General features: G+C 52.1%; 2 protein-coding genes and 1 long non-coding RNA gene across 8 annotated transcripts in view; 1 reads left to right on the forward strand and 2 right to left on the reverse strand.

Annotated features, from left to right (window-relative positions):
- Window positions 1-3,319, reverse strand: part of Usp35 (ubiquitin specific peptidase 35) — a 23,159-nt gene extending 19,840 nt beyond the window's left edge. For 2 of the 4 annotated variants that reach the window (XM_050154392.1, XM_050154397.1), the window contains exon 1: window positions 3,020-3,319. The gene's annotated coding sequence lies outside the window, so the exon portion shown is untranslated. The other 2 variants (XM_050154396.1, XM_050154395.1) reach the window with 2 other exon arrangements.
- A 190-nt stretch (window positions 3,320-3,509) lies between these two features.
- Window positions 3,510-18,528, forward strand: Kctd21 (potassium channel tetramerization domain containing 21). Of its 2 annotated transcripts, none has more exons than XM_050154554.1 (2): window positions 3,510-3,562; window positions 15,754-18,528. In XM_050154554.1, the coding sequence occupies exon 2, from the start codon at window positions 15,783-15,785 to the stop codon at window positions 16,563-16,565; it is 783 nt and encodes a 260-aa protein (XP_050010511.1). In that variant the 5' UTR covers window positions 3,510-3,562; window positions 15,754-15,782; the 3' UTR covers window positions 16,566-18,528. The 2 variants fall into 2 exon arrangements, with proteins under 2 accessions (XP_050010511.1, XP_050010512.1); XM_050154555.1 differs by lacking the exon at window positions 3,510-3,562 and adding an exon at window positions 8,836-8,993.
- Window positions 7,929-15,222, reverse strand: LOC126508988 (uncharacterized). 2 transcript variants are annotated; one of them, XR_007594018.1, is made up of 4 exons: window positions 14,020-15,222; window positions 12,752-12,841; window positions 9,401-9,580; window positions 7,929-8,227 (listed from the first exon to the last, which is right to left on the reverse strand). It is a non-coding gene; the product is annotated as an uncharacterized lncRNA (long non-coding RNA). The 2 variants fall into 2 exon arrangements; XR_007594017.1 differs by having other exon boundaries at window positions 12,752-15,222.
- Window positions 18,529-23,858: the final 5,330 nt, after the last annotated feature.

Genomic DNA, 23,858 nt, shown 5'->3' on the forward strand with positions numbered 1-23,858 from the left:
TAATATTCTTTTCTCATTTTAAAAATGGGGATAAATGGCCTTAGATTAAACCACAGAAACCAAATAATCAAACACCCACAGTTCCCTGCCAGTTTACCTGACACTACCTCGGGTGGGCCGCACTTGGCAGCTGGAAGCCCCGTCCTCCAGTACCACCCGAAGTTCCAATCTCCGGAGCCAGCCTTCCTCAGTCTTTGGCCTCTCCACAAAGCACCACCCCTGCTACCTGCTCCAACTCCTACGCAAGCAGTTGGGTCAGCTGTCACCATGGTTACCAGTAAACCCACTCCGTGATATCCTGGATGCATTCATGCAAAAGAGCTTCGGAGGTTTTGACTTTATCTGACTCCCGGTCGCAGACCAGAGAAGAAGGGCAGGCATAGGGAGCAGGGGGAGACACGTTTCCAGGGCACAGAATCAGCTGGCGTTCCCCGGCCCCCGGAAAGAGCTGTTACCCAGCAGGGATGGTGTGTCCACACAAGCTCTGAGTGCAGCCAGTCCCACACCAAGTGCAGCAGCCCTTCCTCCCTTGCTAGAGCCTGCATCAGGGACGGGGCAGAGGCTTCCCCTCAGAACCAGCACCTCAGCTTTCTCTCTGGAAAATGGGAGCTGTTCTGCGTCTGCCACTCCCATTAGGGTTAGGTCAGTGTAAAAAAAGAAGAAAAGAAAAGATGGTGGCCTGGGCAGTCGTGAGTCTCTCACTGGCCCTCTGTCGTGGAGGGAACACGCACTGCCTGCTGCCTCTAGGAATTCCCTCAGTTCATCTCTTTCCATGCTCCCCCGACATCAGTTCCTCTGTTCCCCTTGCCTGGACCAGGACAGGAGTTTTCTAAACCTCACTCCTCATCTGATCCATCCTCCACTGAAGGCACAAGTCCCGGAGGGTCGCAGTTTTTAATTTAGCCAGACACAGCCGCCATGGTGGTCTTGGTTATGGAGGAAGCAACTCCTTCACCTCTCAGCCTCTGAGACCCAAATGGAAGATGCTTGGCCACTTAATCCTTGGCCTTTTCCAGCCAGGGCTGATGCCCTTGCCCAGGCCCTGAGCTGTGTCCTCACCCTGCCAGCCTTCCAACCTGGGTGCCCAGGCACATTCTGTCCGTGTGTTCCAGGCCGCCTGGGAGAAGCAACACCCCTCCCAGAGGCCCTGGCCTTTCCATGGACAACCCCTGGCCTTTCGGCAGTGTGCCGACAGTTCCCTGCTTCCGCTTGGGCGGACCTGGTTCCTCTCTATCACCACCTGGGGGGCTGTGGAGAGGGAGGGAGAAAGAGACCAGAGACAGAGACCCCTAGTGATCAGCTCAGCCTTCATCACCTCCTCAGCCTCTCTCTGGGCCCAACTCTCCCAGCAATGCCGTCAGATGAATCTCATTTCTGAAAAGTTCCTTCTTGCCTGGCTACACAAAACCTCAAGGCCACTAGCCCCTTCCGACGAAACCCACACTCGAAAGCCAGGCGCTGGGGCTGTCTGGGAGACACAACACTGATACAGGGCGTAGATGGGAATTTGAGAAGGGTTTGTGTTTGTTGTTTTGTTTTCCTGGTGTCCTCTCTATTGGAAAGGGCTCGCCTCTTCTCTCCTGGCCGGTTCTGACTCATCCCGCAATGCCCAGTTTGCAGGCCATTCCCTGTCCCTCCACAGAGCGAGTCTCAGAGGTCTGGCTCCAAGGCCGCCTTGGCTTCTTCACTCTCTGCAGTCTGACTCCTCTCGGCACGCTCTCTCATCCACCTGGCTAGGGCCTGATGCTTTAGGAAGTAGATCCAATACTGTTCTGTACACGGCGCCCAGGATGGACAGAGGTGGCCGTGAAGGTGTGCCTAGCTATTGATGAGAGACGCACACGAAAGCAACACGAGATAAAATCCAAGGATGCGACCAGGAAAGCCGCTTCCAGAGACAGGCTTAACCTTGAGTGCAGTTCCTGCCCCCTCCCCTGCCTGGGCCTGGTTCTGGTCCTGGTCCACAGCCCTTGAGCATCTGTGAGACTCCCCACTGAAAGAGCCCTTAGCCACTCCAGAAATGGTCCACACAAGCAAGGCAGAGAAGCAGAATTAAAAACCCTGTTCCTGGTTAGCCCCTAGGACAGCTGTTCCCAGAAGACCTCCAAAGGGGGAGGGAGGGTCAGCAGGTCCCTGCCCTGTGCTAGGGATGGGGGGGGGGGATTCACCTTCCCTCCGCCCCTCACATTCACACCCCACACCCTGACTTCCTTCCATGGGTGCCAGGGCTTCCTGGGGGCACCCTGGGGTCTCTGAGCTGCAGAATGTCCACTTTTTAACTTAGTGCCTGACCAAGGCATCCCTGAGGGCACCCTTCCTCCTAGGAGGCCTTGTCTGGCCCCGAGCAAGGGTTTTGCTGGGGAAAAGCAAGTGCCCTATTGCTGAAGAGGGATGAGAGAGAAGACGGAAGACGACAGGAGCATTGTTCCACCTCTGGGACTGGCCACACTCAACCCCTGCCTCCAGAACTACCCCTGACTAACCCAGCCCCCGCTCCCAATCCAGACTTTCTGGGAGGGGGGAACACGAGTTTACGCTTCGGTTGTCCAATCTGCAAGGATTGTCAAGGGATCCATATTCCGTGAAGCTAAGACGACGAGGCAGCCTCTCCGGATCCTTGGTTTGTACTCTCGCTGGGGTCCCCTCCTCCCCCTTCCTTCTGCCACCGCACCCCTGCCCAGCCTGGACTGGGATTGGGGTTTCTCCGCAAAAAGATTGCCAGGCTTCGTGGTACTAGGCGTGTGTGCTCTCAGTACTGAAGGGGGCAGGAGCTGGCCCACCTCTATACTCAGTAGATGAAGATGGTTAGGGCTCAGAGAGGGGCAGTGCTAGCCCAAGGTCACACAGCAAGGCCCAGAAGAACCTAGACCTCCCACCTCCCATTCTCCTGCTCTCAGAACCCTGTAGGTAAGTATGGGGCCCTGGAAACATCAGGGTGCAGACACTGTCTGCCCCCCACCCCTACCACCAGCACTCACACCCAGGGCCCCCTTACCTCCTGGACTTCAGCAGGCCTTACCTCAGAACCCACTCCTGGGCGGGGCGCTCGGGCCAGGCTGGACTAGGCTGGGCCAGGCGAGGTCAGGGCGGGTCCTCCGCTCCCCTCCAGGGGGGTCCCAGACCTCAGGGATGCTGCCGCCACCGTGATGTTCAACTCCACCCACCCCGCTCCGCATAACCCCAGATGGACCCGGACAGTGAAACTCTTCTGCGCGGTGGCTGGGCTGCGGGACGGAGCGGAGGGGGGAGGGGCGAGGTGCGGGAAACGGGGCGGAGCCAGAGCGGGGGCTACCCCCGCGGGCGGCCACTCGGGCCGCGTCCCCTTTAAGGCCAGCCGGCCCGAGGGTGGGTGGGGCGGGCCAGTCGCGAGCCGGCTCCCTGCGTTGCCTCCTGGGAGGTGGAGTCCGGGCGGGGGCGCGCTGCGTCGCGAGGCTCCATCAGAGGGACTACAAGTCCCGGCGGCCAGCGCGCGGCCCGGGATACCCCGCCCCTGCCCCCGCCCGGTCCGCCCCCTGGCGAAGCTGCGCTGGCTGGAGGGGAGGCTGCGGAGCGAGGGCTGGAGGTGGGTGCGGTGCGCCGAGGGTGAGGGGGAGCTCGGGACCCAGCAGACGCGTAGTGGGGCCCGCAGGGCACCTGTCCCGCCGTGAAATATCATCTGTTGCCGCCTCGATGGTCTCATCAGTGAAGTGGGGTGGCCCCGCCCTTGGCCGCGGGGGAGGGGCGCGTTTGGGGTGGTGGGGTGGACGGAGCTGGGGGTGGGGGACGGGGCTGGGGATGGGCGCTCTGTGGGAGGAGCTTTGGGTGGGTGGGGAGAGGGGCGGGGTCTGCAGATGAGCAGGGGCGTCTTGTCTGTCTGATCCCCGAAGGGTCGAAGGGTCGGGTTGCAGCGCCCAGGAGTAGGGTGCATGGTCAGGTGAAGGGGCGCAGGGCGAACCACAGGGATGACAGGGACCCCCTCCCAGCTCTGGCCACCCCAGGGCGTGTGGTTGAACTGTGGACCCGTGGATGGACACAGCACCGTTCATTTCATGTGACTAAGAAATAAAGAGCCCATCCTCGGTGCTTAGTGCGTCACACACAAAACTCAGTCGACTCTCGCATCCCGCAAAGGCTTCGCCTCATCCGTTTCCATTTGAGGAACACGGGTGACAAGTTACTCGCCGCAAACGCCTTCAACGACCCTGCTTTTTTCTGCAGGCCGGGGAAACAGGTTGGGTCTGGGGTAGTGTAGGGAAGAAATAAACCTGATCTACCCTGCCAAAGTTGTGCTCCGGGACGAGTTCCCTCAGCTCCTCCACGCACCGAGCTAGAAGGCAACCCTCCTACAGTGTCTTCAGGCTGGAGGGATTTGAAAGCCCTTTGTTTCTCATTATCACTGATGCGAGGCGTGGAAAGACCACGGGAAGAGAAAGGAGGTGGTTACAAAGCAGGAGAGCGAGCCAATATGGCTAAGGAAAGTTCTGCATGGTGTTGGGAGTCTGCACCATCTTTAACAAAGCATTTCTGTACAAGCAGGGAAATCGCATCTGGCTGGGTGCTTTTTCCTTCCAGCCTACTCCCCCCTCCCCTGCTGCGCTGATGGTCACAAAGTCCAGGGTCCCTTGTGTGAACTGAGTCTAGAAGGTACCTGTCCTCTCTTGCTAAGTTGGTCCTATGGCCTCTTACAGGTTGGATACAGCTGTTGGGTGTGCAGGGTGAAGGTGAAGTCTGCCCGACTCTCAGCCAAAGTCCATAAGCTGGTGATCTAACCGGGTTAGGTGGGGAAGCTGCTGGTTGACCGGTAGACACTTGGAACGCTGTCATCTTTGAAATGTGCCCAGTGCCCTGCCCACTCCCCTCCACAATGGCAGTCTTCGTTGCCTGACAGCCCAGCAGTCAGAGAGACCTTGTCCTAGGACTTTGATTCCAAACAGAAAATTCAAGTATTTTAAAATGAAGTGTTTTAAAAATATTTGTCTCCAAGACAGGGAAATAAATATTCCTGTTGGTAAATAAGTCTGTCAGGGAAGGTGGAAATGGTTCAAACTAAACAAAGTAAGAAAAAAAAGTGTACTCTGCTACCAGTCCCTGCCCAGCCTGTTTCTGGGCGTAGAGAGGGGCTTCCCAGCCCACAGAAGAGGCCAGGCACCCATCTACTTAGGTTAGCTGTGCTAATAATGCGCGGAGGGAAGGTGCTAGGAGCCAAAGACGAGGAAGACAGGAATTCCACATGCGAGGCCGGGCAGCGAAGTGGGATTTTTCTCTTTGAATTCCTGGCATAGGGGATGGCAAAAGCCAAGTTACAGAGGAAGGAGATGGCCTGCTATGGTCTATAAAGCAGAGCACCGAGAGCATCTGTTTATCCGGGCCAAGGTGGCGCACGCCTTAATCCCAGCATTCGGGAGGCAGAGGCAGGTGGATCTCTTGAGTTCCAGGATGCTTGGGGCTACATAGAGAAACCCTGTCCTGAGAGAAGGAGAGAGAGAGTCTGATTAGCCTATGAGATTCGTAGAGATGAGCAGTTGGAAATGCTGAGTCAGCTGTAACACTTATTATTCCTGTTCCGGGTTTCATGATCACAGTCTTCCCTGGGAACTGGCCACTGGCTACACAGCTAGGACACAGCAGAACCCACAGCAAACTTGACTCCGTCAAAAAACCATACACTGTCCTCGACCCCTAAAAGCCCCACTGGTTCTTACCGCCTACACCCAATGCACTCTTGCCACGTAACAGCAGCAGATTCTAGGCTCAGGAGGAAGTGGCAGAAACATTCCCAGGCGGCCACATCTCAAAGCCTGGATCGCAGTGTGGAAGACATCAGGCTGTTCCCATGGGACATCTCCCTCTCAGCGACTCCCCCGGCTCTGGACCTCGCTCACTATCCTAGCCTCCAAATGCCAGACCATGACAAGTTCCAAGAACAGCCTGCACTCACCTGCTCATGCTTGGCCACATTTGCTTCTCCGCAGACACACACGTCTCCCAGCTACTTTTAACTACAAAAGCCAGGTGGGACAGCTTGTTCCTATAGTCTGGGCCGCTCAGGAGTTGGGGGCATGAGGATCGCTTGAGCCCCAGAGCTCCAGACTGCACGCAGGGCAGCTCTGTGAAAGCCTGACACACGAAAGGGGACGGAAATGGGAAGAGTGAACTGAGAGGGAAGAAGAGGATGAATATCTTAGCCAGGCATGGTGGCACATGCCTGTGATCCCAGCATTTGGGACGCTGAGCAGAAAGATTGCTTCTAGGCTAGCCTGGGATACATAGTGAGACCTTGTCTAGAGAGGAAAAAAAAAAAAAACAACTTTTTCTTAAATTCTCCGATATGCACCCGTCACATAATAGTGGCATTCTGCTACATAACAGTTACCAAATTGGCGGTTGACACTACATTTTTTCCAGATTTCCCTTCACCGAAAATCTTGAGTTGTTGCCTTTAGCCATCAGATGCGGTCCTACCCAGCCCACATACCAAGTTTGTTAGCATCTCTCTGAGCAAATAAATAATCTGAGAAGAGCCGTCTTTCCTTTTATGTATACTTGATTAGTCCATTAGTGATTGGGACCCGGCTATTTTTGTTTCCGCCTTTTTGGTAATGTGTGCTTCTGATTCCATCACTCTGGAAAGCCGATATCAGGGGCCTCTATGAGGCATTTGGTTAGCAGTTAATACCATGACCGTATGATGTCTCCATGGCAACGGGGAAAATTTCTGTAACACAGTTCTCTAGACCAGCGAATCTCAACTGTGGGTCTTGACCCCTTTGGGGGCTGAATGACCATTTCATGGGGTCGCCTAAGACCACCAGGAAACACATATTCACATTACGGTTCATAACAGTAGCAAAATTATAGTTATGATGTAGCAATGAAGATACTTTATTGGCCAGGTCACCACAACATGAGGAGCGGTATTGAAGGGTCACTGCAGGAGGACAGTTGAGAACCTCTGCCCCACACCACGTTCCTTCCATCCACGCCCAGTGATGACCTTCGCCTGAACTGTACCGCTGAAGGCTGCAAAACGGTGTTTTTCTTCCATTCCTTCTGTATTGGTGCTCATTTGGGGTGGAAGAGTAGGTTGAGACAGGGTCTCCTATAGACCAGGCTGGCCTTGAGTGGTAATTGTGCACCAGATAGAATCTACAGTCACCTTGGAGGTGGGCCTCTGGTCATGCCATGGGAGGTTATCTGGATTATTTTTGTTGTGACCAAGGCAATTTAAGAGTTTGTTTGAGTCTGTCCAGAGGACTAAGAGTCCATCTTGGCAGTAGGAACAGCTGAGAACTCACATCTTGAACTGCAAGTCGGAAGCAGAGAATGGTGCATGACCCCTATAACCTCAAAGCCCGCCCCCAGTGACTTATTATTCCACCAGCCAGGTCAGACCTCCTAAACCTACCCAGACACCACCACCAACTGGAGGCCAAGTATTCAAACATCCGAGCCTACTGCGGACATTCTCACTCCAACTACCGCAAGACTCAGCTTTTCAGTTCCTTCAAGACAAGGTCTCACTATGTAGCCTTAGCCGTACTGGTCACTTTTAGACCAGGCTGGTCTCGAACTCAGAGATCACCTGCCTCCACCTCCCGAGTGCTGGGATTAAAAACATCTGCCACGACATCCAGCCATAAGAGCCATCTTAACGGTGGGTGGGACCTTTCCCTTACTATACAGTGGAGGAAGGGACTGGGCCACTGTGGGCTCTCATTGCCCTGTCTCTTGACCGGGTGCAGTGTGACCACGTGCTGTGCCTCCTCAGTGTGGTCACATGTTGGGCTGCAACCTCGTGCTGCCCTTGACACACACACACACACACCGCTGGGCTGTGTCCTAGAATCAGCTCCTCCTTTGGATTCTTTCAGTCAGGATAGTTTATCACAGCCACAGGAAAAGGAACGAAGTCTGGACCAGGCCCGCCCACCTGCCTGGTGCACCTTCTTTCTCGCTCCCTGTTTCCCCTCACCCGTTTTTCTCTTTCCACAGTGAGATTATGGACCCATTGAAAAAATCCAGTGTGCTGAAATCTATCGCTGTTTTTATTTTTGATACTCAGATTATCCTAAACCTGTCCTTGCGACCAGCTCCCGTATTCTTCTGACATGAACTTATTAGTCTTTGTTCTTTGTTATCTGGCAAAGAAAGTTCCGGGCTTACCTGGAAATTTCCCTTAAAAAATCCACGAGCCATCCATTTCTCCAGGAAGCCCGTGGTTCCTCTTGTCGGAGATGTCCAGAAAGACCTGTGCAGGTGTGCATGGATTACATATCATTTCTAGGCTCTAGAATGAATGAATGATTGTTTGGGATATCTAGAAAGACCCGTGCAAGTGTGCATGGATTACATATCATTTCTAGGCTCTAGAATGAATGAATGAGTTAAGCAGAAGGAGAGGGATTGTTATCTGTAGGCTTCTGGTTGTCACAGTAGTTGGTCCTACTGATCACATCTCCAGCCCTTTCTGTCATTTGAGGACAGCCTTAATATCTTCTGTTTTGAGCTCAGTATCTCACTGGTACAGCGTTGGCTAGCATCGATAGGGTCCTAGTTTGAGCTCTAGCACCACAATCAATCAGTTCATGCATGTCCTTGGTTTTCCTCTCAGAAGCATTGCAAGTCTTATTCAAATTCTGTTTCTGGTCCTTAATAAAATACTGTGGCTTCTGGTATTGGCCAGGGCACAGGCTCAGGAGCCCTCCTTTGGAAATCTGGCCCAGCCTCCTCTCAGCCTCTCGGTATGTGGTCTTAAGTAGCTGCCTTCACAACCAGGATGATAACCGTGCTGCCACTGTGCCGTTTTAGTGACCTAACCTTCAGGACAACGCCTCCCATGGCTCTGAGCCTGTCATAGTTCAGTCAAGTTGAGGTGGCCGATGTGGAAACACCTACGGGGCAAAGGCTGAGGAGTGCACACCCTGCTGACGGAGTAGCCTCCACACACAGCCGGCCACTGCTTTGGGCAGGTTACCTAATCTCCTGAGCCTCGGTTTCCCCTTTGTAAAGTGGAGGTAATTAGTCTTTCTGATCTTAAAGAGGCCACTATATCTGATACACCCACAACCAGTACTTTCCTTTGTTTCTATCTTAGGGATCTTAGTTCAAGGTTGCAGGTGATGGTTTTCGGGCCCTGGACTGAAATTGCCCCTTCCCACAGGGCCAGGTGGGGCACCCCGGCCCACTGGCCCGACCTGTGCCTTAAGGGTCACGGGTGCTACCATCTCCTGGTTTGATGCCTGTGATTGGCCCAGAGAGGGAGTGAGGCTGGGGTTTTTGTTTTTATTTTCTTTTGTTGTTGTTGTTTTGTGTTTTTCCAGTGTTTTAAGTGATTGGGCAAACTTTCATAAGAGAACTGTTCATTCACACACAGGGCCGTTGCTTGGAACTTCTATTTCCTGATTGAGTTTGCTTCGCTTACCTTTCGAATCTGGCCTTGAAAGACCTGGGTTGCTGGGGAAAGGCTCAGTGGACCTGCAATGTGCAGGCGCTGTTCGTCATCCTGGGACTTTGTCCCCTGTCTTCAGGCGTCAGTGGTGTATACAGAGCGTGAGGACGTGGGCATCTCTGCTTTCATTGCGTACCGGGGAATACATTCATCCTGTGATAGAGGAAACTGAGAAGTGTGAGGTTCAGGATCGGATTCAGATCTCAGCTCCTCCACTGACTAGATATGACCTACCCTCTCTGAGCCTCAGTTTCCCTTGTGTACAAACTGGAGGGGACGAGAGTATTGTAGGAAAGAAAAATGGGCATTAGATGCCCAGGACGGCTAAAGCAGACAAACAGGAGGAACCCCATTTTGGTCAGCGTGTGCACCTTTGTGAGTCCACAGAGATGAGGCTCCAAGAATTTGTGATTAAGTTTATACAGCATCCTGGACTAGAGAAAGGAGGAAGAGCTTGAACTTCGGACAGTGGTAGGGAATTATGGGAGAGTGGGGGGAGGAAATGCGTAATGAATATGGGTTCGCTTCTTATACAGATGGAAGTCTCAGGTGACCACAGCCGTCTCCGAGTGGCTCCCTTCTCGGTCCTAATGAGTTTCCTGTGCACTTGCAGCCCCCCCCCCCCTTCTACAACTACATCTGTCCAGAGCTGCTCCGACGCCTGCACTTTCTCAAAATAACTAAACAGTCCATATGTCTAAGGGGACACGGCGTATTCTGGTCATGTCGTGTTAAGGGTGGTGTGTCCTAGACCCCCCTTAAGGTGTGCTTGTAAAGGCTTGGAGGGAATCACTTAACACCACAGACTCCATATTAAAGTAGGGCTGAGGATGTAGCAGGGAGTAGAGACTCTTGCATTCCCAAGGTCTGGGGTTTTATCTCCCACAGTACAAAAATGTGAGCCAGGCAGTGGTGGCGCAAGCCTTTAATCCCAGCACTCGGGAGGCAAAGGCAAGCAGATCTCTGTGAGTTAACGGCCAGCCTAGCCTGGTCTACAGAATGAGTTCCAAGACAGCCAGGGCTGTATAGAGAAACCCTGTCTTCAAAAACAAAACAGAAAAAAAAATTAAAAATATATGAATGCTGAGGATGGAGCTCAGTGACAGAATGCTTGCCTGACTCCACCACCAAACGTGGAAGAAATTAATTAAAATGGGTAAAGAGTTGCCAAGTGTTAAGTGAGGCCCAGCAACAGGCAGCAGCCGCTGGCTTGCCAAGCAGGTCGCCGAGTGGTGTTTGAACAAGATGCTTCAAGAGGTTTCAGACCTTTTGAGGCTGCTAATGCCTCTGCTGCTTATGGCTCTCATTACCAGTTCCTCTGTCTGTAGTGTTAGGCTTGGAAACACTGCACGTATTTGGGAGATGCTCCTGAGCTGTATGACTCAACCCTTAAGCACCACTTTCTGGGCTGGAGAGGTGGCTCAGTGGTTAAGAGCACTAGCTGCTCTTCCAGAGGTCCTGAGTTCGATCCCCAGCAGCTGCATGGTGATTCATGACCATCTTCAGTGGGATCTGGGATCCTATACCCTCTTCTGGAGTAAAGGTGTATGTGCAGATAGAACACTCTTATGCATAAAATAAATAAATAAAATCCAAAAGAGAAAAAAAGTACCACTTTCTGAACTCAGGGCCTTCTGAACTCACTGACCTTCACCTTACCCCCACCTTAGTCCCTGTTCTACTGCTATGAAGGGGAGCCATGACCAAGGCAACACTATTTATTTATTTTTGATTTTTCAAGACAGGGTTTCTCTGTGTAGCCCTGGCTGTCATCCTAGAACTCACCCCTTAGACCAGGCTGGCCTTGAACTCACAGAGGTCCACCTGTGTCTGCCTCCTAGTGCTGGGATTAATGGTGTGTGCCACCACTGTCTGGCTGCAACACCTCTCAAAGAAAGCGTTTAACTGGGGGCTTGCTCACGGTTTTGGAGTGTTCATTCATCATCATAGCAAGGAGTATGGTGTGCACACAGACAGGCCTGGCCCTGGAGCCGAGAGCTTTACGTCCAGATTCACAGGGTTTCTCAGTAGCTCTGGAGCCTGTCCTGCCACTCCCGCTGTAGACCAGGCTGGCCTCGAACTCAAAGAGATCCGCCTGCCTCCGCCTCCCGAGTGGGATTGTAGCCCCCAGAACAGAGTTGGTTTGTTTGTTCAGACAGGAGCTCACTATGTCACCCTGTGTGGCCTGGACCTTACTCTACCAGACTGGCCTTGCACTCACAGAGACCCTCCTGCCTCTGCCTCCCTGAGTGCTAGAATTAAAAGTATCAACCACCACGTGCAATGAGAGGAGAGCTCTGAACATGGGAAACTTGGGCAGAGCCTTATAGACGCACTGGCTCCTAGTTTAGGCCTTAAAAGCTGACAGCAGGGGCTGGAGAGGTGGCTCAGAGGTTAAGAGCGCTGGCTGCTCTTCCAGAGGTTCTGAGTTCAATTCCCGGCAACCACAAGGTGGCTCACAGCCATCTGTAGAGATCTGGTGCCCTCTTCTGGCGTGAGGGCATACATGGAGGCAGAATGTTGTATACATAAGAAATAAATAAATCTTTAAAAAAAAAAAAAAAGCTGACAGTAGAAAAGATGGAGGGTCTGGTGGTTTGAAAGAAAATTGCTCCCAAGGCACTGTTAGGAGGTGTGGCCTTGTTGGAGGAGGTGTGTCACTGTGGGAACAGGCTTTGAGATCTCTTTTGCTAGAGCTTCCCTCAGTGTGACTGTCAGTTTGACTTCCTGTTGCAAGATGTAGGACACTTGGCTAGTTCTCCAGCACTATGCCTGCCTGCATGCTGCCACACTCCCCCAGATGATAATGGACTGAACCTCTGAAGTGTTTTCCTTGTAAGAGTTGCTATGGTCACGGTGTCTCTGCACAGCAGTGGACACCCTGAGACAGAAGTTGCGAGCAGGAGTCAGGTCGTGCCGTGATATGCCTGACCATGTGCTTGTTTGGATGAATTTGGACTTCGGTGCTTTGGATTATGAACAGTGGTCTGCTTTAAGCACTGCTTAAGGGCCACGCTTGTAGGAACATGGAAGACAGAGGTGCTAAGGTCATTTGAACTGCTAGGGGCTCACTCAAGAGGTTTCAGAGAAGAAGTTTGCTGTCATCCTAGAGAGCTCAGGCAGCTGCTCCTTGAAGGAGACACAAAAGCAGGTGGCTAGGAGAAAAAATACTGTTATTATTGGCCCTGTGAATGGGGCTAGCCATGGGAAGTCATTAACTGCCAGAAAGAATGGGACAGAGAAGTGCCCTGGTGGAAGAGGAGAGGCTCGAGTGAATAGCTGAGGCACAAGAGCAGATAAGACCAGATTTTAGTTGGTAGGTACCAGTGGTGAAGTCCCAGGAGCTGGTGCAGGTTTTGGCGTTGTCTGGAGGGCCCTTTGAAAGTTGGTCTTGGTCCAGACAGCAGGAGTGACCTGTAAAATGGGTGGGGTTAAAACACGCTCTGGAGACTGTTAGTTTTTACCAGACCAGATTTCCTGATAAAGCAGCGAAACTTTTTTTTTTTTTTTTGAACCTGTAGGTATCTGTAAGACATTCTCTTACAGGAACACTAAAGGGAATTTTTAAAGATACACCTGTTAGTCCTGGACTCCGAAGCCTTTTAAAGAGGCACACCTGTCTGTATTTAACAGGAAACTTAACAAATGAGATAATGAGCTACCAGTACCTGAAGTCATCAAATGCCATTAGCAGATCTGGGAGGGATAAATGAGCAGAAATGAGACAGCTTTTTTAGCTACACAGGCAGTCCCAAGTCTCTCCTTAGTCCTTGGAGAACACCAGCCTTAGAGGCAGTGCTTGCTGTTAGCTGCTGAGTATAAGAGGCCTGAAGATTTTCCTATGGTGGTGGGGGAGGATTTAGTCTACCTGCCTTGGTAGGATGAGACAATCAGATCCCCCAGGTGTAGCATCCAGGAAGCTGAAGGGTGGAAGGCCGCTTTTTGCTTTGTGGGTGGCTTTGCCATACCCAAAGGCAGGCCTCAAGGCAGAAGGTCTTTTGCAACTACACATCTTCTTGGAGGAGCTATAGGGTGCTGCGGGAGCTGTCGTGTCTCTGTGGTAGAAGCTTTTTTGTTAAATGCCATACTCTCAGATCTGTAAAGGCACTTGAGGATTGGGCACCATTACCTGTTATATTTAAACTAGACATATAAGCTAAATTTAGACATGTATTTTACCCAGTTAGTTACAGCTTACCAATGCTAGTAAATGTAAGACGATTAAAAGGAATATTTTAATAAATCCAAGACTAATAGCACATGTGGGTACTCTTACCCAAGATGGCAGTGAGGTCAAAATGGAGGTTACCCATGTGTTTGTATCTTTCCAGAGCCATTGTAACCTGGAGTTAAAAGTTTTACAGATCTTAAAACACACACACATACAGAGAAATGAGACAACCCTACTGTGGAAGCAAATACACATACACAGATAGACATAAAAGCATAGTGTGGCCACAAGCAAACATACATATAGAGACATAAAGCAAGCCTACTGTGGAGGCGCACCCCTGCCCGACTCGGCTGTGTGCCCCAAGCACCCTTCCCAGCTGCTGACAAAGCTGACCACCCCTTCCTTCATGGCCGCTTACCACCCAGCCCTGTTGGATCTCCCTAGTGTCTCACAGACCATCTGCTCCATATTTCTGCCCAGAGTTTTGTAATTTCACTGTGGGCTGGTTCCTCTTCAGACACTCCAGATGGCCAATGCTTGTCTGCAGTATCAAAATGCCCCCACTGGACTGATGGGCAAAGCAGCTGGGCATCTCTGTCCACCCTGGCCCCGTCCCTGGAGAGAAAGGGGGTCCCAGTGTAGATACACGCCACACAGAGAAGGCTGCTGCCTCCGCTGACCCCACCCCCATGGACCTGTATGCTTACAGGATCTTTCTCGTGCCCGGATTCGTCTCTGCCAGTTCCTCACGAATCTGTCTGTTCAGCACACTTCACTGCCTGTGGTCTGCCCTCCCCCACACTCCCACCAGCATAGGTTCTTCTGTAGGGCAATACTGAGGCTTATTTCTCTCGGTGTCCCCACCTCCACTGTCCGGGTGGCACTGCTGAATCCATTCTACGTTTCCTGTAGAAGCCGAGTGGGTGTAGCTCGTTCTCTCAAGAACCTTACAAAGATTCAGGACTTACAGTTAAAGGAGGCCAGTGCTCTAGATGCTGGAGGCTGGGAGGCAGTGGGGGTGTTTTTATCGTCTTTCAAAAACATTTTACTTATTTTTATTTGGTATGTATGTATGAATATTCTGCCTGCCATGTACGTCCGTGCACCACATGCATGCAGTGCCCTCAGGGGCCAGAGGAGGGCGTCAGAACCTCTGGAACGGGAGTTACAGGTAATTGTTAGCAGCCATGTGGGTGCTGAGAATTGATCCCCGGTCCTCGGCAAGAGCAGTGAGCTCTCTCTGCTGAGCCATCTCCAACCAAGGGTGTTTTTAAGGAGTGGGGAGACCGCCTTCAGGAGCAGCACCCCTCTGCAGTCAGCTTCAGCTTGAGGACCGAGTGGCTTGGTGTGGGGGAGGGGTCCAAAAAGGACCGTCATGTGGACGCCAGTGATCCAGGGTAGCTCTGCAGATAGGTGGAGATGGCACCAGTCACGATTATTTGTGAATTGGAAGAGGAAAATAGTTCATTTCAGATCAGCGCTGATGCGGTGAGAATACTGAGCCCGGCACAAAGCATCTGTTAAGGGCCGCACAGAATGATCTTGAATCATTTACACATTTTTCTCTTTTTTTATTAACTAATTTATTTATTAAAGATTTCTGTCTCTTCCCCACCGCCGCCTCCCCTTTCCCTCCCCCTCCCCCAATCTAATCCCCCTCCCTCGTCAGCCCATTTTTCTTTCACAAAGAAAAGGACCTTGAGTTTAAATCCTGGCCCAGATGTCCTTGTCCACAGGGATGGGTGATGGCACCGTCTTTGTCCAAAGATGATAGGCCTGTTACGTATGCAAATTAATACTCATAAAAGAATTCAGGGAGCTCTTAGCCCAGGCCTGTGTTCCTTTCGTCCACAGACCAGTGGCTCTCCAGCCTTACTGAGCTTTTGAAATCACTAAGGAGGCTTTTCCAAAAATTGTTATGTGTGTCTGCCTGAGTGTGTGTGTGTGCGTGCACATGTGTGCGTTTTTCTTCCCTTGTGAGTCTAATATGCAGCAGTTATCAACCATTCATCAGGCATTAATACATTTCACCCTCAGCGAGGCTTGACCTGTAATTAGGAGTTAAGGAGTGTGACTATGCAGATATGCTTAGATCATAATTTAATTTTTATTTTAATTTACTAATTTAGAATTTCTCATTTTACACACCCAGAACTGTTTCCAGGCACCTGGCCTCCTACCATGTCTGACCCCATCACACTGAATGTCGGGGGGAAGCTCTACACAACCTCCCTGGCCACATTGACCAGCTTCCCTGACTCCATGCTGGGCGCCATGTTCAGCGGGAAGATACCCACCAAGAAGGACAGCCAGGGCAACTGTTTCATTGACCGAGATGGCAAAGTCTTCCGCTATATCCTCAACTTCCTGCGGACCTCCCACCTGGACCTGCCGGAGGACTTCCAGGAGATGGGCCTGCTCCGCAGGGAAGCTGACTTCTACCAGGTCCAGCCCCTGATCGAGGCCCTGCAGGAGAAGGAGGTGGAGCTCTCCAAGGCCGAGAAGAACGCCATGCTCAACATCACCCTGAAGCAGCGCGTGCAGACGGTCCACTTCACCGTGCGGGAGGCGCCGCAGATCTACAGCCTGTCGTCCTCCAGCATGGAGGTGTTCAACGCCAACATCTTCAGCACCTCCTGCCTCTTCCTCAAGCTCCTGGGCTCCAAGCTCTTCTACTGTTCCAACGGCAACCTCTCCTCCATCACCAGCCACTTGCAGGACCCCAACCACCTCACTCTGGACTGGGTGGCCAATGTGGAAGGCCTCCCAGAGGAAGAGTACACCAAGCAGAACCTCAAAAGGCTGTGGGTGGTGCCCGCCAACAAGCAGATCAACAGCTTCCAGGTCTTCGTGGAGGAGGTGCTGAAGATCGCCCTGAGCGATGGATTCTGCATCGACTCTTCCCATCCGCACGCTCTGGACTTCATGAACAATAAGATCATCCGGTTGATACGGTACAGGTAGAAAGACCCCCGCCACACGGGGGAGGAGCCAGCCTGGCTTTGAGGAGGGTCTCACCAGGCGCGAGGCGGGGACCTACACTAATCTGTATTAATTGCATAGCAGAGCTCGATCCCGCACGATGAAGTCCACCTTCGGGAATCCACGTGTCCTCCAAAGGAAACCACCTCTTCTTGCTATGTTGATCTGGCGGTGGGTAGTTTACAAGTGAGAAGTCAGCTGACGCACACAGGAGGCGCCCACAGAACCCTCTGGCTGGGACAAAGGAGGAGCAGTGGGCTCATGGGTTCTCATACCCCAGTCAGTGCCTCGCTTCCCCGTCTCCAGAGAGAGCCCTGGCTGCCGAGGGGGAGGGTGGGAACCAGAGGCTCCTTTGCGTTTCCTAGGACTTAACCGTGCAGCGACTCCCGTCACACCTGCTCTTTGCCCTGGGGGGTGCGTCCAGGTACCAGGACACCTTTGCCCGTGTGTGGGTGGTGCGGAATGCGGTATGTTCCCAGAACCCTTTGTGATTCCACTCAGGGAGAAAGCTGAGCTGTGCTGTGGCCTAAGCTTCAGCAGGAGGGAACGGCCCTCCCAAAGAGGCTGAATGAAGGGTTCTTGGCTTCAGAAACTGGTTGCTTTCCCTGCAAAGATGTGATAGTTTTGGAGCCAGGATGATGAAAGACCCGTCACGATCCTGCCTGTGGCTTGACTTTCCTAGCCCTTTTCCCGTGAATTGGAAGCGTCACTCAACAGTTTAAACCAATATATGATGAACTCTCAGGGTTGGAAAATAATCCAGTAGCTTTTAGTTCTTCCCCTTCTCTAGGACACCCCAGTACATTTGGGGACGAGTGCCTCTCCTTGAGTACCTGCAAGGGATCACCTTTGCCAGCTTGCACACCCCTGGTGACAGACAGAAAGGTCACTACCAAGGTTGAGCCCTGCTGGTTATCTTTCAGTGTTGACAGTCTGTCCCGCTAGGTCTTCCTCTTCACACAGACGTACGTGCTTGATTTTAGACACGTTGACGGTACCATTACTCAGAACTCAGCCTCCCTTTGCAATTTGTCATTAGCAAAATTAGCGCCTTTCTATCCTCATTCATGGCCCCCAGTTCATCAGCCTTCCCCGCCAGCCATGGCTCAGCATGCTCCTGATCATATCTGGCTGGAAGAAGACCGCTGACTGGGGAGATCTGGGGTTTGGGAACACGGTGTTCGGCAGGAGTACAGCTCTGTACCACCAGAGTGCCCTGGAGTGAGCGTCCAGCCCCTACCACGCCTCCTAAGAAAGCAGCCTTCCCTTTCATAACTACCTGTGGGCCCCCCGGGGACACATGAAGGACTAGAAAGGCCAGACTGCTATCCCCAACAGGAGCCGCACATTGTGAGTCATCCCTGCAGTGACTATAGTTTCGAGTACCGGAATCTTCCCCGCTGGAGACACACACCAGACACAGCCGGGGAAGCCAGGAACAGGGTCCAGGGGTGAACAGAGCAGTTTCCATGGTTACACCTTGTGCATGAGGCATTTTCATAGTAATAGACAAAACCTGGTTCTGAGGCAACAAAGGCCTTTCCCTGCCTTCAGCAAAGCTGGCGGGAGCCAGGAGTCTCCCTGTGGCTGTGGAGTCACTCTATCAGTGGTACTAGAAAGTTCTTCAGAGAACACAATCCAGACAACAGAAGCTGTGATCATGGTCAAATAAGTCAAGGGGGAAAAAAACCCTCCAAAATCAACACTGCCCCCCCCCTTTTTTTCTTCATCTGTTTGGTGCTTCCTAATTCAACAGCTTGACCTTAGAGCAAGGGCAGAGCCTGTGAAGCCACTAACACACTACGTGACTCTGCAGGTCACTCGCCTCACTGAGCCACCTCCATTTCTTCATCTGCGAAATGGGTGTAGAGTAACACATAACCCTACCTACCTCACAGGACTGTTGTGAGGAGCACACAAATAACGAATGTGAGAATAAACCATACATGACAGTTACTTTGTGTCTGCTTCCAAAGGGGGGAGCCGGCTGGAACTAGCTCCACTGCTTACTGTTAGATCCCTGGCCCTGACTGAGTTCCTCTGATTTGTTTCCTCACTGGGTTAACACCCATGCCCCAAGTACCTTGAAAGAGTTGGTAGGGACTCCAGCTGGTCCTGGAACACAGCTCAGCCGATGCTGCTGTCTCTCAGTAGTTACGGGGACAGGGGTGTAGGCAGTTAGCTAACCAGCCTGGAAACAGTTGCGCACCTGCCGCGGGAATGTGGCGTAGCCTTATGGGTGGCAGAAAGTGGGTTAGCCCTTGATGGAATTGACAGGCGTGCACTGAGGGTCGGCAGGAGAGTGCTGAGGGTAGGTGGACTTCCCACATGGCCGCTGCCTGGGGGAGTGATGGGGACAGGCTCACAGGTGAGGTCAGCCAGCTGCCCAGCGAAGGTGAGAGAGGAGGAGCCCGGAGCAGTGGGCGGAGTCATCGCCAAGGATGTGGGAGTGGGGCAGAAGCAGGGGTGGGCTGCTCTGAGCCCCTCACTCCCAGAGGGAGCTCACCCGCGGCCAGCTGAGCTCTACCGCTGCTGAGGCGGCAGCCCTGTCGGCTCTCTGTTCCCTTACGTGCAGCACACGGTCAGGAAAGGTGCCCATGGGAACTCTGAGGCACCTGGATGACCACTGCGTGAGGCCTGCCCCCAGTGAAGGCCAGCAGCGGCTGCCTCCGAGGTACCATTCTGTCACCGGACACCCTCGGTGCGGCCCAGATTCGGCCATTTCCACAGTGTTTTATTAGGCACTGTGTGGCCTGAATCGCGGCATTTATTAGAATTTACCCAGTGCCAGCTTCCTTTTCATGAATTATTCCCAACAGGCTCTGTGAAGGGGGTGTTAGCCAAGGTCAGCTCGTGGCCGGAGCGCCACCCCTCCCTCCCTGGACTGCAGTCCACACTGACCATCTGTGTCTGCCTGGGCGTCCAGGGGCTCGGGGCTGGTGGCAGTGGTTGGCAGGGACATGAGACCCTGTAATCATTTCCCAGAGCGAAACAAAAAACCTTGACAACAGACCTATCCAAGGGAGAGACCAGGCTGGTTGCCAGGTCCCAAGAATCGGACTTTTAACAGCTCCATCTGCCCAGACAGCTGGGTGCCCTCAGTCTCCTTCAGAACCTCTGGGTCAGTGAAGCATGGCCGAGCAGCGGAGGTAGCCTGGTGACAGAGTCACCCTGAGAAGGCTGGTCAGTGGAGCCCAGGGGTTCACTGCGCACCCATAGCTCCCGGGTCCCACCTGAACCAAGGTGACCAAGCAGCTCTGAAAGTGGTGCTGTCTGCCAGTCTCACGGGCAGTGAGTCTGAACCTTGCCTATCTGACCTTGGCCCCGCCCCCAGTGCCCAGGGCTAGAGGCTACCATTTTCGGGTTAGCTGGTAGCCTAGAGTACTCCAAACCCGTCTCCCTGTTATGTGAGTCCCCCCCCCCACACACACACACACGCTCTGCCTTATAAGGGGGGACTGTAGAGGACGCTCTTGCCCTTCCTACCCTGAGAGCACAGGAAAACATGGCCGTGTATGAGCAGGGAATGAGCAGCTAGCTATACCTTGGATGATGAATTCCCCAAAGGTGCATGAATTAAAAGCTAGCTTCCCAGGATGGAGGCTTTAAGACATGAGTGGTGGGAGGTCCTTAGCTCACTGAAAATAACTGTGGGTCTATCTCCCTCTATTTGTCTGTCTGTCTGTCTGTCTGTCATCTTAGAGATTCTATTGCTGTGAAGAGACATCATGACCATGGCAGCTCTTAAAAGGAACACATTAATTGGGGTTGGCTTACAGTTTAAAGGTTTAGTCCATTATCATCATGGCGCAACATGGCAGCATGCAGGCATACACGGTGCCGGAGAGGGAGCCAAGAGTTCTACAACTAGATCTGCAGCCAGCAGGAAGAGACAGCCACTAGGCCTGGCTTGAGCATCTGAAACCTCAAAGCCCACTGCCTTCCTCCAACAAGGCTATGCGTCCTAATAGTGCCACTCTCTGAGAACCTCTGGGAACCACCACCCCATCTTCTCTTCCTTCCTAACTTGTACTCCTCCCTTGATACAGTACCCTCACCACAGGCCCCACAGAAAAGGAAACTTTGAGACAAGAACTTGCTATGTAGCCCATGTTGACCTCAAATTCAATAAAAGCCTCAGCTTGCCTCCAAGTGACAATCCCCCTGCCTTAGATTCCTGTGTGCCAGGATTATACAACTGTACCACCACATCCAGTCTAAAGAAACTTTATTATTGAGGGTTGAACCAGGGCTTCGCACTTGCTAGGCAAACACCCTACCGCTAGGCTATCTTCCTGACTACAAAACATCTATCATAATCTCTCTTCATAAGAACTTACAGCAGATATATTTCTTACCACCATGGAAAGCTGACGTAATAATTCGTAGTTTCTCAACAGGTATTTAATGAACTTGTACCTTGTTCTTGGACTTAGCAGCCTCCAAAACTGAGAAACCAATTTTTACCACTCATGGACTGTCTCAAGTACACATGAAGTACGCATAAAGCCCTAGATTCTATCCTTGGCACAAAAAAAAATTTTTTTTCTATTATTTATAAATCATTCTGTGTATTATATTCTCCCAACCAAACTCTGACATTTGAAAGCTCTGTTAAACAATATGCCAGTCCCAGAGATGGGCTCCGTGAGTATAAAGTCTACACATCCATCCTTGGGAAGGCTGAGACAGAGCCGCGGGTAAACAGATATGGTGGCCAGTGCTTTGGTGGCTGCAGGTAGCATGGCCCTCACAGACAGGACAGCAAGCTTGGGTGGATAAATCCCCTGGGTGGATAAATCACTTCACGGTCACAAAGGACTTGACTTCTCTTTCCCAAGAGAAGCTGCACCAAAAGGGCTTTACTTCACAGATGAGGAAACTGAGGTACACGGAGGTGAAATGGCTTGCCTGTAAGTAGGGTGCTCCTCACATAATATGCTCCTAGCTGGGATTAAATTTAATTAAATAGCATTTAATTTAAGTGGCCAGGTTGGGGCAAAAATCGTCCTGGAAATTGATCTGACGCACTTGAAGGTTATGTCCAGTCAACTGAGGCCAAGGACAGAACAGGCTTGCGAGTGCCAGGACTCGGATCCAGGCTTTTCCCCTCGTGTTCCAAATGACCTGAGCCCGAAAGCTTCCTCAGCAAACTGCAACATTACGAGCCTGCTCTTCCAGTGAAAAGTCTTTTTCTAGCCAGAGCTGGAAGGGAAGATCACCTGCTTGCCCATGGAAGCATGCCAGCAGAGCCCAGACAATCCACGTTGGGTCTCTGTCAGGCAGGAGGACTGGCCTCTTGTGTTCTCAGCCGCCCTTCCATCCTGTGGCTCATACCTGTAACCAAGATGCGGCAAGGCTGATGGAGCCATCGTATGACTGCATTTTACGCCGCCGTATTTCCCAGGGTGAAACGCCGAACTGCACTAAGTGCTACTAAGGGAGGAGAAGCGGCCAGGCAAAATGGAGGTGACAGGGGGTGGGTCACACCTGAACCCTCCCATAAGTATAGTCAGGAGGCTTTTGTGAGGGTGTGGCTCAGCCTTCTGGAACCCAGTGCCCCCTGCCTCCTTAACAGGAAGCCAGCGTAGTCACGCAAAGCTCCCTGACTGCCTCCCACCAGCAGAACAGGTTCATCTTATTTGACTGATGACAGAGGTGAACCTACTGGGGATGACTAGAATGTGATATTCGTTGGCTATTTTTGGGCACAAAATTAAAAAAAAAAATTATGTTGAAAGCAAACTTGTGACAGGCCACTTAAGACAGAGAGCTGGCTTGAAGTCAAGGAGAGGAAGTCTGGACCCGGCTCGGCTCACACCCGAGCCAGCGGCACTTGTTCCGTTTCTCAGTGACTGTGTGCCGCAAATACAAATGAAAATGCCTGCAGCCAGGAGGCTGAGAGAGGAAGATGGTGAGTCGAGGCCAGTCTGTGCCACACGGCCAGACCTCAAAAGAAAAAAGAAAAACAAACCTTTTTTTCTACTTCAGTGACGCTAGAACGAGAGGAGGAAATGCTGCCAGGCGTGTGGCCGCCTTCGCCCCAAAAAGGGCAGAGCTTTCTTGAAACAGAGGCGCCGCTATCCCTGCACCCCAGCACACTGCCCCCAGCTGTGGGAGGCCCTCAGTTCACATTTACTGAATGGGTAAATAAATTCCACCGCTCAATGCATGAGAAATGGCCTAGTCCACAGCCAGCGAAGGAGGAGCAGAGGCCAGGCTCCGGGAACACACACACACACACACACACACACACACACACCCACACCCACCCACTCCCTCCTCCCACGTGTGCGTACAAAGCCCTCTTCATACTTGGAAGCCTCTCTCTTTTCAACCCCTTGGTCAGTGAGTAATAGCTTTGAAACAAGAACCCAAACAAGCCATAGGTTCATTTCACAGGGCCCACTAAAACTCAGGTGGGGCATCAGCAGTGGTTTTTGATGTCTTTTTCCGGCCACGGATGTGGATAGTTCTGCCGGTGATTGTCCTTAGTAAGCTTGACCCTTTACCAGTCTCCTCCTCTGCTCAACCTGATATGGAATAGCAGCTGAATCCTAGGCCCCAGCCAGATAACCCAACCTGCTCCCTCTCCAGTGGACCTTGCTGCCAAGACCCAACCCAATACATTTTTTTTCAAATGCGAGCATCAGTAAAGTCAGAATAAAATGTAGCAATTAGTAGTCCAATTGTCAGTTTTTATTCCTCTATGACAGAACATAAAATAAACTTGTGTCTTGGAGTTATTGCTGATGAAGGGAAGTCTGGCATGGGCGAGCTAGAACACAGTCTCTGTAAGTCTGTGCGCTGTTTCCCTGGGCTGTCGAGGGTCGCTTCCTTTGAATTCACGGTGCCTTATCTCTACACACCTGGGCCATGAAGCTGGCCAACTGTGAGCCACACAAAGAGGCCTTGTTTGAGGGCTTCAAGACTCCAGGAAAGTCAGAAAATTGCCAGCTGTTGTTTAAGCCACCCAGCCTTAACTACTTTGTCACAGAAGCCCTGCAAGCCCAGAGTGAAGATGGGAAGCAGCTGAGGGAGAATCATGCACCCCAGTTGTCTGTGCTATAAACCATCCCCAGGACCCAGGACCCAGGAGTGGTGAGGCAGAGCCGAAGAAGACATCCCTGGAGCTTCCGTTAATGCTCTAGAGCCTGATAAAATCAGTCGTGTTTTTTTAACTTTAGATATTGTTTAGCCAGGTGGTGGTGGTGCACGTTTTTAGACCCGCACTTGGGAGGCAGAGGCAGGTGGATCCCCGTGACTTCAAGGACA

The sequence above is a fragment of the Alexandromys fortis genome, unplaced genomic scaffold (assembly GCF_014885135.2).
Source record: "Alexandromys fortis isolate MF-2015 unplaced genomic scaffold, M_Fortis_MF-2015_v1.1 scaffold_77, whole genome shotgun sequence".
Classification (NCBI taxonomy): Eukaryota; Metazoa; Chordata; class Mammalia; order Rodentia; family Cricetidae; genus Alexandromys; species Alexandromys fortis.

Excerpts from the sequence above, each read along its gene's own strand:
- Kctd21 (XM_050154554.1), top strand. The coding sequence starts at position 15,783 with ATGTCTGACCCCATCACACTGAATGTCGGGGGGAAGCTCTACACAACC.